This window comes from Pipistrellus hanaki (assembly GCF_964339955.1).
Source record: "Pipistrellus hanaki genome assembly, chromosome: 6".
NCBI lineage: Eukaryota > Metazoa > Chordata > Mammalia > Chiroptera > Vespertilionidae > Pipistrellus > Pipistrellus hanaki.
In genome coordinates, this window is record NC_140508.1 from 32,504,366 (window position 1) to 32,519,603 (window position 15,238).

General features: G+C 48.2%; 2 protein-coding genes across 4 annotated transcripts in view; both read left to right on the plus strand.

Annotated features, from left to right (window-relative positions):
* The window catches only part of LOC311624550 (signal-regulatory protein beta-1-like), a 30,144-nt gene that overhangs the window by 11,839 nt on the left and 3,067 nt on the right, over window positions 1-15,238 (plus strand). Inside the window, exon 4 of one of the 3 annotated variants that reach the window (XM_084887948.1) lies at window positions 416-806. The exons of the other annotated variants lie outside the window; for them this stretch is intronic. The gene's annotated coding sequence lies outside the window, so the exon portion shown is untranslated. Of the gene's footprint in view, window positions 1-415; window positions 807-15,238 lie in introns of those variants that run through there. 3 annotated transcript variants of the gene reach the window in all.
* Window positions 4,687-15,238, plus strand: part of LOC311624522 (immunoglobulin gamma-1 heavy chain-like) — a 76,134-nt gene continuing 65,582 nt past the window's right edge. Inside the window, exon 1 of the mRNA XM_084887880.1 lies at window positions 4,687-4,839. Coding sequence (XP_084744006.1) covers window positions 4,770-4,839 — 70 coding nt within the window. The 5' untranslated portion in view covers window positions 4,687-4,769. The remainder of the gene's footprint in view (window positions 4,840-15,238) is intronic.

Consider the following 15,238-nt stretch of genomic DNA (forward strand, 5'->3'; position numbering starts at 1 on the left):
TGTAAAATGGGACTCATGCTACCCCAAAGAATTGTGGGGCTTTAAGGAGAGAGCAGTCTATGAGCGCACACAGGGTCTGAACCAGACTGTGTGATACAGACCCTTTCCTTCCTTTGCTCATTGAGGAACTTGCACCCTCTGAGTTTTCCGGATCCGAGAAGTATTCAATTCGAAAGCCTTTCCAGGGGCCTGGCTGCCTGACTCGTTCTCAGACTTTTCTGGGGAAATTTCCCCAACTGTAGTCTGGCATCTGCAGCCATGAATCTATTTGAAGACAGCAAGATCCACATTTGCTTCAAAGTTGGGCACATGCTTGCTAGCAGGAGGGGAAGCTGGAATGGACACTAATATAATTGAAACCTGGCCCTGATACCAAACCAGACCTAACAGTTGTTGTTGTTGTTGTTGTTTTCAGAAGAGAACAGCAAGACTCCCCACAGTGCCTATGGACCACCGGTTCAGACTGGTCCCAAAACCAGACAAAGGTGCAGAAAACATACAAATGATTTCATGACTCAGATGAATGGCTGAAACCACAATTTGCCCTTTGCCAGAACCTGTGCAGAGATGCAGGGGGACCAGGAATTTGCACTTGGCTGGCCACCTAGATCTCAGCAAACCTGACCCAACCTCCGGGAATGCCTGTATAAATTCTCTCATCTTTCCCATTCCTCACCTTAGGTTACTTAGTTTCAACACTGTCCAATCAAGACTCCTGATTAGCATGAACACATATGTATAATCCCTACTTCCCATTAAATTTGCTCTAAGTTTGTAGTCCTGGGCGTGGAAGGAGACAGATCGGAGCCGGGTATCTGTCTTCTGGTTTGGCAGGTGAAGGAATAAATCTTTTCTCCATGAAACACTCTTGTGTCACACTTGGCTTCACTCTGAGCATTGGACATCGAACTCAATCACTGTATTGGCTCCATCATGACTTGAGAAAAATAAGGTTTCTTTTGCTTTAAAGCAAAATCAATCTGGTTCAAGATGTTGACTTAGGAGACACCTGACCTCCCTTTTGCCCACAGACTTACTGAAGCTGCAGCCACTAATGCAACAATTCCCTGAGAAAGAACCCAGAAACCAGATGAGCAGCTCACAGACCTTGGACACACACACCAAAGTCATATCTTAATCAAATAAGAAAAGATGAGACACAATATCAGGCTGTTACTTGACACAATCTCCCCATAATCCCTACCCTTGGCATGGTGACCTATAATCGGGGGAGACGTAGACCCCCCAGCTTCTCCTTAAGAAATGGGACTCAGTCACAACATTGAGCATCCCAAATTTTTAAATTCCCCATGATGGATGAACCTCCAAATAAAGTATGTCTGACAGCCATAGGACTTGAGTCCACAAGGTCCAAGGATGACAGAAAAGAAGCAGTTCTCAGTGGCCTGGGAGGACTCCCTGTAGCTCACCCCACAGGTCTCACCACGAGGCAGCAGAGACAAATGCCTAGCGCCCACACCCGGCACAACGACATATAATCAGGGGAGACTCACACCTCCCAGGTTCTCCTTGAGGAGTGATATTCAGACTCAACATTGAGCACCCCAAATACTAAATTTCCCAATGAGGGATGAGTGTTGGGAGCCGAGTCCCCTACCGACCTGAGAATCGGGGGATGGAGCAAGGGGTGGTAGCCCTGCCTGCTCTCCCCCAGAAGTCGGGTCACTTGAGGACGTGGCAAGCAACAGTGTCCTTCGTTCTGCTGTGCGTGCAAGATTGGAATCTGCAAACATGTCCTTGAATTAACATAGCAGAGCACAGCTGGATGAACTTTTCCGGCTAGATATCTTCCTGCGTAGGTCTTAAGGAACTGGAACGTAGCATCATGTCCTTGGAGAAAGCCATTTGGAGGAACGCCCAGTTTTAGTGTATAAAAGAGATTGCGCCCTTAATAAATTTGCTTCCAGCCCTCCTGAAGCCCCACTGTTCCTGTCTTTCTTTTTCTCAGCCTCCTAGCCATACATTCAGGACCTGTAATACCGGCTGGTTCCGGTAGATGAGCCCCCAAATAGAGTAGTCCAAAAGCTACAAGGACTGAGGATGTCTGAAAGCTACAAGTCTTGAGTCCCCAAGATCCAAGGGCTACAGCCAAGAAGCAGTTCTCAGTGGTCTGTGAGGATCCCTGTAGCTCAACACGTCTCACCCACTCTTTTAACGCCCCCCCCACCACCACCACCCCCCAGGTCTCACAACGAGGCAACAGAGACAAATGCCCAGCACCCAATCTTTCTGTAAAAGAGGCCTACTGGCTTCTCATAAAGGCTGCAGCTGAGGGTCAACTTCTTATCTAACACACATCAGGGGCTAACCACCCTCTCCAGAGACCAGGGAGCTGAGAGGGTATCACTTTCACATTCTCCTTCTGCTGCACCCTGGTGGCTGGTTCTCTCTGAGAGGTGCTGCTGCACAGGGTTAGAGCCCTAACTTAAGGCTGCTGCTCAGGGGACACACCCCTGGATCGCCTGGCACTGGGGGCCAGTGGAGCTTGTGTTAGTGGGGCCCCCAGGACAGTAGAAAACAAAAAGCCAGTTCTTCACTGGCTCTTCCCTAGAGGCTTATCTCAGAGACAGCAGTCAGAAGCACCCATCTCCCAGCCTTTCCTGGTAGAGGTCTACCTTCATACTTAAACGCTGCTGCCTGAGGATCCCGCTTCCCATCATCCTGTGACTAGGTGCAGACTGAATTCCTCCCCTTGGGACACTGAAATCATGGAGCATCCACTATTGGGAGCAACAGAGAACAAAGAAGGCAGTTTGGACAATCACAAAGTTTGGAGAGACAGCCCAGGGTTAGCACAGGCCTGAGTGACAGGCTCATCTTCTGCAACAGAGCACGCCCCCAAGATGGGAAGGGCTGCCTCTTTCATCTTAAGCACAGAAACCAACACCGAGAGTCAAGAAACATAAGGACACAGGAGAGGATGTACCAAACATTACCCCAAAGCATAAAATAGCACCCCCAAATACACCATAATGGTTTGCCTGGTAGGGTTTTATAAATGGTCATAACGATGCTCACCTGTCCAGGAGAACAAGGCTGCACAATGCGAAACAACGAAGAGATACAAAATGTGAAAACCAAAGAAATTCTGTACTTACATGCATGGCCCACAGATATGGACAACAGGGTAGTGAAGACCTAGGTTGGTGGGGGATGGTAAGAGCTGGGAGCAGGGGGTTAAAGAAGTATAAATGGGAGATATGTGTAATACTGTCAACAATAATTTTATTAAAAACTGAGAGAGTACCAAGAAGAAATCAGAGAGGTGAAGAATACAATCACTGGACTGGATAATTCAATACAAGGTTCAACAGCAGACTAGATGAAGGAGAAAAGGGAGTCCACAAACTACTAGTTAAAAAGAAAAAAAAAAAAAAAAAAAAAGGACAGGAAATTCATCCAATCAGAGGTTGGTGCAGCCACTATGGAAAACAGATAGAGGGGCCTCAAAAAATTAATAGAACATTCATATGACCCAGCCATTCCACCCCCAGCTCTATATCCAATGAAAATGAAATCACTACCTTAAAGAGGTATCTGCAACCCCATGTTCATTCACCATTATTTACAATATACAAGGCAAGCACGTCATGTCAGTGTCCATCAGTGGGTGAATGCATAAGAAAAAATGTACATGTAGTGGAATATTATTCATCCAGAGAGGGAAGGAAATGCTGCCATTTGAAACAACAAAATGGAATTTGAGGGCATTATGCAATGTGATAAATCAGGCAGAGTAAGAAATACTGAGTGATTTCAGTTATTTGTGGAACCTGGAGGTTAGGGGGAAACTCATAGACGCAGAGAAAAGATTGGTGGTTGTGAGAAGCTGCCCATAGGTGGCAGGATAAGTCAAGGCAGTCCAATGAACAAGCTTCTAGTATAAGATAAATACGTTTTGAGGATATAATATTCAACATGGTGACTACGGTTAGCAATACTGGGTTGTACATTTGAAAGTTGCTAAAAGGGAAAATATTTGAAGTAGGATTTATTTTTCTCACAGCATTTGGTGTGGACATAAGTTGCACTTTTCTGAGACAAATGCCTGTGTGTATAAATGTGGTCATATAATACACGTGCTTTACAGAAACGTGAGGAAATTACATCCTTTGTTGCAAGGTGGCACAAACCACTTCTGAGGTCCACACCACACTATGTGTTTGGGTGGAGTTTTGCCAGTTCCATCAGTAAATGGTTGGAATAGAGAATCATTCAGGAGAGGACCTGTTTCCATCCCAAAGCTGACCAAGCTCTAGTGAGCCCTCTTCCTTCCTCCAAAGAGTAGCTCTTGCTTAGGCTGAAGGAGATGAAGCCATAAGCCAGCAACATCCTAGTGACCTGGGCTGGGAAGTTTGGCACAGAGCCCACACCGCACACCCTTCTTGTCCTGGACCCCAAGTGGGGCCTCACCATGAAAACCTCAGATGGGCTGAGGGGCCAGTAGAAAGCAGAGGTTCCAGGCAGTGGTGTCAGGGGGTACTAGTACCTGGGGGCATGTCCACGTCCCTCCGTAAACTTAGATGAGTAACTGCTCACCCTGTGGTTGCTTTCCTGACTGTGATTATTTCACAATCTACAAGCAGGAACTGTTTAGAATGTAGAGGCTGGTTACCGTGTCCCAGCCTTGTCACGCTTCCCTGGAGCTTCCTCTTCTATCACACAGCCGTGGCCTCACTCCTCTCACAGAGATAGTCCGGGTTATCCGGGCACACACTTGGACACAGCACTCCACTCAGGCCTCCAGGATGCCCTTCTATGTCTCCTGGCCCTGCCCTCATCCCTGCCTGCTGCTGACTCTCCTGCTGGGCCTCCCAGGTGAGCACTCCTTGGGGTAGAATATTCCCTCCCTGCCACTGGGCTTCTTTTCACCCTGAAATGTCAGGACCACCAGAGAAACATGGGTGTGTTACCCAGGGCTGCACAGATGGCCAAAGTCAGGACTTCATCTGAGCGCATGAAGTCAGGGATCTGAGTGGTTTCTCTGTGGGACCATGGCCTGCACCTGTTACCAGAGGCAGCAAAGGAGATGATGCTTTGAGTCTTAGGTGATTCCAAGGAGATAATTCTTAAAATGCCTTTGAACCTAGCAGGGAGGAAAGTCTTTGAAAGACTAATAGGAGAGTTTGATATATTTCACCAAAGTCAGAAGGCAGAGTCATCCTGTAAACTAATCAATATTCACCTACATGGAAATCATCCATGCAGATAGAAATATATAAGTCTCTACATTATCCAACAGAATTACAAATAAGGCACCTCACAAATTTTAATTTGCAATGCATACTTATAGAATAGAATTCTCTTGTCTGCACTTTAAGCCAGTCACATCTGACTCTCTAAGATATTTACCAAACTCCCATTTTTTTTAAGAAAAAACAAAAACAAAAAAACAGGGGTAAGGAGAATCTACAAAGTTCTGGTGGGCCCGGATAGGACAAGACATGAGGACAGGTCAAAGGCCACTGCAAATCCTAACAAGAACACAGAGCAAGCAGGATTTCTAGGAAAAATTCCTCCTTTTCCCTGTAAGTTGCTAAACATGGGGTCCCCTGAAGCCAACTGCTGCTAGGTTCTTCTCCCAAAACTTCTCCCGGGTATGAGATCACCATACTCAGTGCCCCTGAATAGTTCTCTGAGGCAGAGAGCCTATATGTCTCACCACGACCCACTGTCACAGCTCAGGCTCCAGGCCCTCCCAGTGTCCCAGCACCAGGCGCTGCAGGGGTTGCTGGTGATCAGCCCGGCCTCCCGCTGAGAAAGGTCCAGGTGAGCCTCTGCCCAACAGGCCCCCAGGCGCTGGCGAGACACACAGGGAGAGAAGGAAAGGCTTCTCCCCTGGGCTGGGCAGCGATTGGCCCTGGCTGCAGGAAATGCTCTCCTCCCCAACAAATCTGAGATGTGAGAGGAGAAGCAGCCTGTCCTGAAGCTTAGCTGCATTTGGGGAAGATGTGAAGCTGACAGTTACAGCAGCAGCTCTCCTGACCATGAGACAGGCCTGAGGCCAAATCAATGAGGCTGAGGCCAGACTCTGTCCTTAAGGATACCTCTGAGCTAGGTGCTGGGGGAAACTATTAATGCCTTAGTTACACACCTCACCTGTTTGCACACTTACCTCTGGCCCAAGCATCCTAACTGATATCAGTCGCACAGCAGAGCACTCTAGAGCCGGTGAAAGTTTTGCCATGAGATTGTTTATTAACACTGGATGTGCAGCTCAGAGAAAAGAATTAGAGAATAGCATGTTCCCATTTTATTAAAGAGTGGATTCATTTTCCAAGGAAAATGTTTTAGAAATAGGTATCTCTGATGTAGTTGAATGTTTCCTTATGACATCCTTTCATTTTCCCTTTATCTCTACAGCAAGCATGTGCCCCGACCCGCGGGGCACAACAACGTGGGGAGAGGGAGGACCTGTGGAGGATGAAAAGAAGGGACAGGGGAAACGGAGAAATGGAGGCAAGACAAAGTTCTGATCAAGCCTCAAACTTTATTTTTGGAACAACAGTATATATACAGCAGGAAAAAAGGGGGGCAGGGTTGCTTATGCAGCGGAGTCTTTGACAGTGTATAATTGGTTTAGGCACTGAGTGACAAGGTGGTAAGGTACCTGGCAACACAGGATTGGCTAACTGCCTGGGCGGTGTAGCGTTCCAAGGCTGGGCTAGCTATGGGGGAGAATCAGGAAGGGGACATTGCAGAGATCCTCTGGAGCAAGATGTGCTAAGCGGCAGGTTAATCTTTAGCTTCTGGCCAAACCCGCAGGGCACCGCATAAGTTCTGCTAGAAGGAACTTAATTCTAAGATGGAGCTATATTTTCTTAAGACAGAGTTGCTTGTCTCAACTCTGATGGCTCCCAACAAGAATGTACAGGCCTGCCTCAGAGATATTGTGGGCTCTATTCCACACTTCTGTAATTAAAAAAGTCATAACCTTTTTGCTGAGGGAGGGTCTTTTTAAATTTTTATATTTATTGTTGAAATTATTACAGATGTCCCCTTTGTGTGTGTGTGATTTTTCCCCATTGACCTCCTTCACCAATGCCCACCCCACCTGGGCCCTCACCACTCTATTGCCTGAGTCCATGGTTGTTCACAATGCAAACAGGTTCCTTGGTGAATCATTCCCCTCCTTCCCTCACCCCCTCCTTCTCTGGTGGAGGGTCTTCTTTCCTTCCATTTGCAAAACCACCAACACCTGTGCAAAATGAAATACCGTGAAGCTCAATATAGCAAAGTGAAAGAAAATGAGCTACAATGTATCAGCTAGATTCGCCATGCTGTTCCATTTCTCTGTCACTTCAGAGTGATTCTGGGGAGGAAGAAAGATAAACATGTATTCTACTAAGCTTTCTTGAACTGGAAAGTATGCTTTTTTACCAGGAAAGTTGTGTTTTTCTTTTTCAATTTGTTTTATAAAATGAAATTGGATACTAATAGGCATTGATTTTTTTTAGTGAACACATAATATTACAAACACTTTTCATTTCCCTTTTTTATTTATCATGACTATTTAGCATTTCCCGTCAGAATTCCTTCTGTGAAGAAAAACAGCCCCAAAATGAAGGGTGATCAAAGCTCAGGAACAGCAGGTGACACTAAGTCCTGTGGGGAAGGACAGGACCTGCCTCTGGAGGTGTAGGGTCATCTGGAGGTGAAGCATCCTGATGTCTGGATGCAGAGGGTTTCCTAGGAGCTACTGCCCAGATGGTGCTCATCTGTTTTGCTCTCCTCACACGCCCATTCTTTCTTCCTTCTCCATCCAGAAACAAACGTGTTTCTTTACAAACTTGGCCATCTGCACGTTTAATGGGGACATACCCCATTCAGCCATTGAGATTCACTCCCTAGTCCAGCACCTGTGGCTTCTTGAAGCTTTCTTTCAGTGCCCAAGGCCCACGGAACATAGGCAGCAGAATCCATTCATCCTTAAAGCAACTGATTACTTCCCTTTCTTTGTTGGTAAACTTACATTCCTACTCAGAAGGCATTCTGAAGTTGAACAACGATCTGCTTCAATTCCAACTTGTAGCTCAGGTTCAGTAGCAAGTACCACCCACTCCCTTTAACGAGAGATGTTAAAGAGGAATCTGGGTAAGGATTCGGTGAGTCTTCTGCAAGCACTGGTTTCATTTTGCAGTTCTCTGCAAATGAATGTTATTCCAAAGGATGTGCTATTTCTCTGCACCAACTTCGTCATCATCAGACGACCAGCCATGGTTGCCAGAGACAAACTGGCTGATGCTCTCATCTCCTCAAGCTGGATGGATGGTACCGCCATTAGCCAACCCGCTCAGCTGGGCAGCCACAGGTTATAGGAAAAAGCAAAGCACACCCCTTCCATTGCTGGCATCAGAACAACTGCTTGATGGGAAGAAACTTAAATATACTCTTGTTATCTCTCTGTGCCTCAGATCCTCATTTGTTATAGGCTCTCACATTACATGTTGGTTGTGAGGGTTACATGTATGACACATGCAAAATGCTGGGCTCAAGGCCCGCTCAAGATGTGCACTCAGTTGATGAAAGCTATCATTGATAAATACTGACCGAGCCCACAGGGTCCCCTATGCTGAGTAAATAAACAGTCTGTGCTTCCCTCCAGGAGGAGCAGGTGAGGAGGAGCTGCAGGTGATTCAGCCTCAGAAGTCAGTGTCCATCGCACCTGGAGAGACAGCCACTCTGAGCTGCACCATAACCTCCCTGCGCCCTGTGGGGCCCATGACGTGGTTCAGAGGGACAGGGCCAGGCCGGGAGTTAGTCTATAATTTCAAAGGAGCCCATTTCCCCCGAATAACAAATGTTGCAGACACCACGAGGAGAAACAACAAGGACTTTTCCATCCGCATCAGTAGCATCACCCCAGCAGACACAGGGACCTACTACTGTGTGAAGTTGCGGAGAGGAGCCGATGGTGACAAGGAGTTCAAGTCTGGAGCAGGCACTCAGCTCATCGTGAGTGGTGAGTACAAGGAGAGATCAACTTCCATCTTTGAACAAAAATTAAGAATCAGGTGCGGAGGTGGGTGCTTATAGTCATGATCTGATTCCTGGTCTGATTTCACCATCTGCAGACCAGGGCAGCTGAGGCCTGGAGATGTCAGGCTATTTGCTCAGGTACCACTGCTGGTCGGTGGTGGGGAAAGTCTGGAACCCCCGCTTGTCTGGCTGCCCAGCCCTGGCCTTTCCATCCTCCCAACCCCTTTGTGCCAGGAAAGAATGACTGATGAGCTGAGTGACTTGTCCATCACAAGGCCAGACCTCACCCTCCTCCAAAAGTGCTCCTCTCAATGTGGCCAGGCTCCTGCTTTTCCTGTCAGAACATCTTGTGTGAAGAAAAACAGTCCCAAAATGAAGGCTTGGCAGGGCTCATAGGAACAGCAGTTGACACTAAGTCCTGTGGGGAAGGACAGGACCTGCCTCTGGGTGTGTAGGGTCATCAAGTGGTGAAGCATCCTGATGTCTGGATGCAGCGTGTTTCCTAGGAGCTACTGCCCAGATGGTGCTCATCTGTTTGGCTCTCCTCACACACCCATTCTTTCTTCCTTCTCCATCCAGAAACAAGCGTTTCCTTATAATCCTGGCCATCTACACGTTTAATGGGGACATATCCCATTCAAGCCATTCAGATTCACTCCCTAGTCGAGCACCTGTGGCTTCTCTGAAGCTTTCTTTCAGTGCCCGAGGCCCACAGAACATAGGCAGCCGAGTCCATTCGTCCTTAAAGCTTCTGATTGCTCCCTGGTTTTTGTTGGAAACTTTTCATTCCTACTCAGGAAGCATTCTGAAGCCAAGCCATGACCTGCTTCAATTCCAACTTGTAGTTCAGGTTCAGTAGCAAGTGCCACCCAGTCCCTTTAACGAGAGATGTTAAAGAGGAATCTAGGTAAGGATTCAGTGAGTCTTCTGCAAGCACTGGTTTCCTTCTGCAGTTCTCTGCAAATGAATGTTATTCCAAAGGATGTGCTATTTCTCTGCACCAACTTCCTCATCATCAGACGACCAGTATCGTTGCCAGAGACAAACTCTGATGCTCTCATCTCCTTAAGCTGGATGGATGGTACCTCCAGGAGCCAATCCGCTCAGCTGGGCAGGCACAGGTTATAGGAAAAAGCAAAGAACACCCCTTCCATTGCTGGCATCACAACAACTGCTTGATGGGAAGAAACTTAAATATACTCTTGTTAATACTCTGTGCCTCAGATCCTCATTTGTTATAGGCTCTCACATTACGGGATGGTTGTGAGGGTTACATGTATGACAAATGCAAAATGCTGGGCTCAAGGCCCGCTCAAGATGTGCACTCAGTTGATGAAAGCTATTATTGATAAATACTGACCGAGCCCACAGGGTCCCCTATGCTGAGTAAATAACCAGTCTGTGCATCCCTCCAGGAGGAGCAGGTGAGGAGGAGCTGCAGGTGATTCAGCCTCAGAAGTCAGTGTCCATCGCACCTGGAGAGACGGCCACTCTGAGCTGCACCATGACCTCCCTGTGCCCTATGGGGATCATCAGGTGGTTCAGAGGGACAGGGCCAGGCCGGGAGTTAATCTATGATTTCAGAGGAGCCCAATTCCCCCGAGTAACAAGTGTTGCAGACACCACGAGGAGAAACAACAAGGACTTTTCCATCCGCATCAGTAACATCACCCCAGCAGACACAGGGACCTACTACTGTGTGAAGTTCCGGAGAGAAGCCGGTGATAATAACACGGAGCTCAAGTCTGGAGCAGGCACTCAGCTCAGCGTGAATGGTGAGTACTGGGAGGGATCGACTTCCATCTTTGAACAACAACTAACAGTCAGGTGCGGAGGTCGGTGCTTATAGTCATGATCTGATTCCTGGTCTGATTCTCCCCCAACCCCACCTGCAGATCAGGAAAGTTGAGGCCTGGAGATGTCATGCTATTTGGTCAGCCACCACAGCTGGTCAGTGGTGGGGCAAGTCTGGTGCCCCCACTTGTCTGGATTCCCAGCCCTGGCCTTTCTATGCTTTCCAGCCCCTTGGTGCCAGGAATGAATGACTGATGAGCTGAATGACTTGTCCATCACAAGGCCAGACCTCCCCCACCTCCAAAAAGTGCTCCTCTCAATGTGGCTAAGGATCCTGCTTAGTGAGAACCACTGGGCACCTGCTGTGAGCCAGGCTCTGCGCTGTGTGCTTAGGCAGCTGCAGAACAAAGCAGGCAATGGCTGTTCTCCTTAAAACTCTGTTCTCTGCCTCCAGTGGAAGGAACTCACTAGGGCAGGGAGTAGAGAAGGTGCTGCTTCCTCTCAGCCTCAGAAACATCCCAGGAGAAGGAAATCCTAGAGGCCCAGACTCCTGTTCACTCTGACAGCCCTGCTGGGAGGAGATGCCCAGAAGGGGGCAATCACCGTGGGTCTGCTGGGAACCCCCCTTTATTCCAGAATCCCAAGAAGGCTCTAGCAGAGTTGGGTCATCTCAGAATGTCCCTCACCCATGGAAGAGGCTCCCATGTGGTAGACGTAGGGGTCGCCCCATTCAGGCAACACCGTCCTCATTGAGGGTGTTTTCCCAGAGGCCTGGGATCCAGAATCCTGGACAGTGAGCACGCAGGGACCTTTAGACCATCCAGCGTGACTCCCCAAGATCAGAGGGGCGCCTGAGGTCAAAAGTTGAAGGCGACTCTGTCCAAAGTCACATGGCCAAGGAATGAGGAGATTGTTCACAACCCTATCTGATTTTAGCAGCTTTTCCCTGCTTTAGAGATAGATACACTTTCCATCAAAACCCTGGTGAATGCAGCTCACTGAATAAAGCTCATTCCAGCACACCTTTGAATAGGGAACCAGCACCTCTTATGTTCACTGGTACCCAAAGCTTCACATGCCCCTGACACTCAGACTTTGTGGCCCAGGTGATTGGGAACCTCCCAGTTCCTCCAGTCACATTTCTCCAAGTGGAGCATCCACATCAGCACCGAGAGCTGCCCTTCCTTCAGCAGCTGCCTCCCCTCCAGCCTGTAGAGACAGCATCCTTCATTCACTGTCTCCTGTTGAAGGATATGAGTTGTTCCCAGCCTTGAGCTATTCACACAGTGACACGGGGTACCCTTGTCCATGTGTCACCCTACTTTAGAAGGAAGTGCCCATGTGAAGTGGCATTGCTACGTCACAGGGTGTGTGCATTTAAATTTGTGTGGTTTTGCCAAATTTGTATGCTACACATGGTAGCTATGGCATCTCCCCACAACTGCTGAGCACATGAAAGAAAGGTGGCTTATCCTGATTTACATACCGGAGGCCCAAGGCAAGAAAATTCATGGACTTGAGGGGAGTGTCCCTAAGCCCTGCCTGCCCTCTCTCACAATGTGGGAGCCCTCACAGGCAGAAAGTTACCAAGTGATCATGGGAAGGTGAGGCCTCTATCACACCTAGGCCCATCCTAGTTACCTGAGCCTCAGGCGGCCCTGGGCAGCTGGGCAGCCACCGTCAACATCCAAGGCTTGCCTGTACCTTGGCAGTGGGGCAGCCAACTTTCGAGGATTGTCTGTACCTCAGGCTGGCCCTGGGCACCTTGGGCTGAAGGGAACAGGGGACTCTGGAGGCATCCGCCAGCCTAGGGGCATGTCTAGCCTTTCAGAGCACAAGCTGCCCCAGCAGGGCTGAGAGTTCTGGGCACTGCCATTTTGTGGCTGTGGGCACTGATATATTTGAGGGCATGGCAGTCAATTAGCATATTCACTCTTTATTAGATAGGATATTATTAAGTTATCAGACTGTGTCCCTTGCCTAGGCTATCACAGGTGTCAGTGGGTCTATCGCCACTCAGATCCGCTGTTTCCTGGGAGAGAGCTCCTGCCCCTTCCTTTAGCTACCAGCCCAGGTAATACCTGGCCTACAAGCAGCAATGGGAGAGGTCAGGGGTCATATCTTCATGGTGACATTTACACCTAAAGCCAGTGCTGCGAGGGAGGGGCCATCTGCTGCCCCTTTGTTAGATGAGGACACTGATGCTCAGAAAGGAACCTGAACTTAGCAGGAAAGGGAACTAAAATTTGAACCCCAATGACATAACTCACAATGCCTGCCTGCAGCAACACCACACTGTGCTTGTCAATGTTTGTAGAAACTCCAACTCTTTTCTTAGAATCATGCATTATTATGTTCTTCTGAAAAAAAGAATTTAAGGAAGGTTTGCAGGGAAGGCAGGTCTAGCTTTCCAACTGAGATGAGACAGATCTTCAAATGTCCCATGACATGGCCTGAAACTTTTCCTACAACACATGGCTCTGCCTATGGAGGGAGTGAGAGGGCCTTTCCCTTCTTTTTGCTGTTTTCCTCACTGGGCAGTCACGGGAGCCACCTGGCACAGTGGCCTGGATGGAGCAGAGAGAGGTCGCTGAGCCCTAGCACCACCATGGGCAGCATCCCTGTCTCTGCAGACTGAGGGAGAGGAGGAGCATTTCCTAGAGGGCCCTGCACCCAGTGAGCAGGAGTTCATATTCTAGACTCACTGCCAGGAGCCGCTTCTCCCATTTATAGCCACAGGGCTCCAGCCTGGGCACTGAGGACACTCCTCCCTGCAGCAGGTGGAGGTGAGGGTCAGGCTCCTGAAGGTGGGCACTTGCTCTGCTGGTGGACGTGAATACCTGGGAGGCCACAGGGAATACGTCTGGGGCACAGTAGTGGCCAATGGGACAGTCCCTTCATTCTCTCAGTGTTAGTTTTCTCATCTCTAAAATGGCAATATTCATGGACCCCTTTTAGGAGGGTGGAAAGGATATGAGGTGCTCTGTCTGAATCACCCAGCAGAGAGGAGCACCCCCAAATCAAGGTGTTATGTCAGTGCCATGACCCAGTTAACTTGGCTGGTTCTCAGCTCTTCACCTGCAGAAATTCAGTAGGATTAGATAATGCTGATCAAAATCACTGATTAACCAAATATTGATGCTATAATCCAATCTGCCTTAATAGAATGTTTTCAGGTGAGACTGTTGAGAGAGCACACCCTCACTGAACAACGGCATTGTCATCCCACTGTTGTGTGCTCTGGGCAAGTCTCTGTCTCCCCCAAGTCCTCAGTTTCCCCACTTGATGAGGATGATAATCATGGTCCCATTCATGGATCTGTAAGGATTGTCTCCAGCTGTGAACAGCCAATGCACAAAAATGAGACTGACCATGAACTTTGTCCCTGGGCCCAGACTGTGGGAAATCGTCTGGAGGGAAAAAGAATGGACTTTGAACAAAGGCCTGGAATTGCTTGTCGCCCTGCCCCTCTCTCAGAGTTCACCCCTGGGAACATGAGTGTCCTCCTTTGCAACTTGGGGATGATGACACACCCTCTCAGCATTAAGCCTCAGTTTCCTCATCAGAATGAGAATAATACCACCTGCCCCATAGGGGTGTGAGGACCCAGTCAGGACATCAGGTGCCACACAGTGGGTCACTGAGTACACATTCTGCCCATCGCCTTCCTCAAGGAGGATGACTCTGGCAGCCTACTAACGGGGTCACTGAGGATAAAGAAACACTTTACCTAGTTGCTGCCTCAAGCAGGAGCCCATAAGAGCTTCAGCGTGGTCCTGGGTTCAAGTAGCCTTGGATGCAGTGAGTCAAAGAATCTGGAATGGTCTCCTCTAATGGCTTCTACTGTCCCTTGACTTAAAAAACCCAGCACTTTCTACTCAGCACTATCTCCTATCTATTATGGCTGTCCTCTTAGGCTGGAAGGTGCTGCTGATGGCTGGAGTCTCTGCCATCTACCCTGTTTCCCCGAAAATAAGACAGTGTCTTATATTAATTTTTGCTCACAAAGATGCACTAGGTCTTATTTTCAGAGGATGTCTTATTTTTCCATGAAGAAGAATATGGTACACATTTATTGTTAAATGAAAATAAAGGAAATTTATAACCTGTATACGGTTCCGTAGTACGTAATTGTCAACACAAACCAGACAAACTGTGAATCCTACAGTATCAAGAATTTACTCATTTATTCAATCACAATCATCTCATCATCTCCTGGAACATCATCATAACAATTCAATTCCTGAATTTCCTGGTGAATTTCTTGTGACTCCATTTCTTTCAGAATCAGTGGACCAAATCTCTCATGTTTAGCAATAGCATTCTGAGACAGAGCCTGGGGGTAAGGGTGGGGGGCTTATTTTCAGGGGATGTCTTATATTTCACTCAGAAGGAAACCTGTAAGTAGGTCTTATTTTCGTAGGCTGTCTTATGTCCGGGGAAA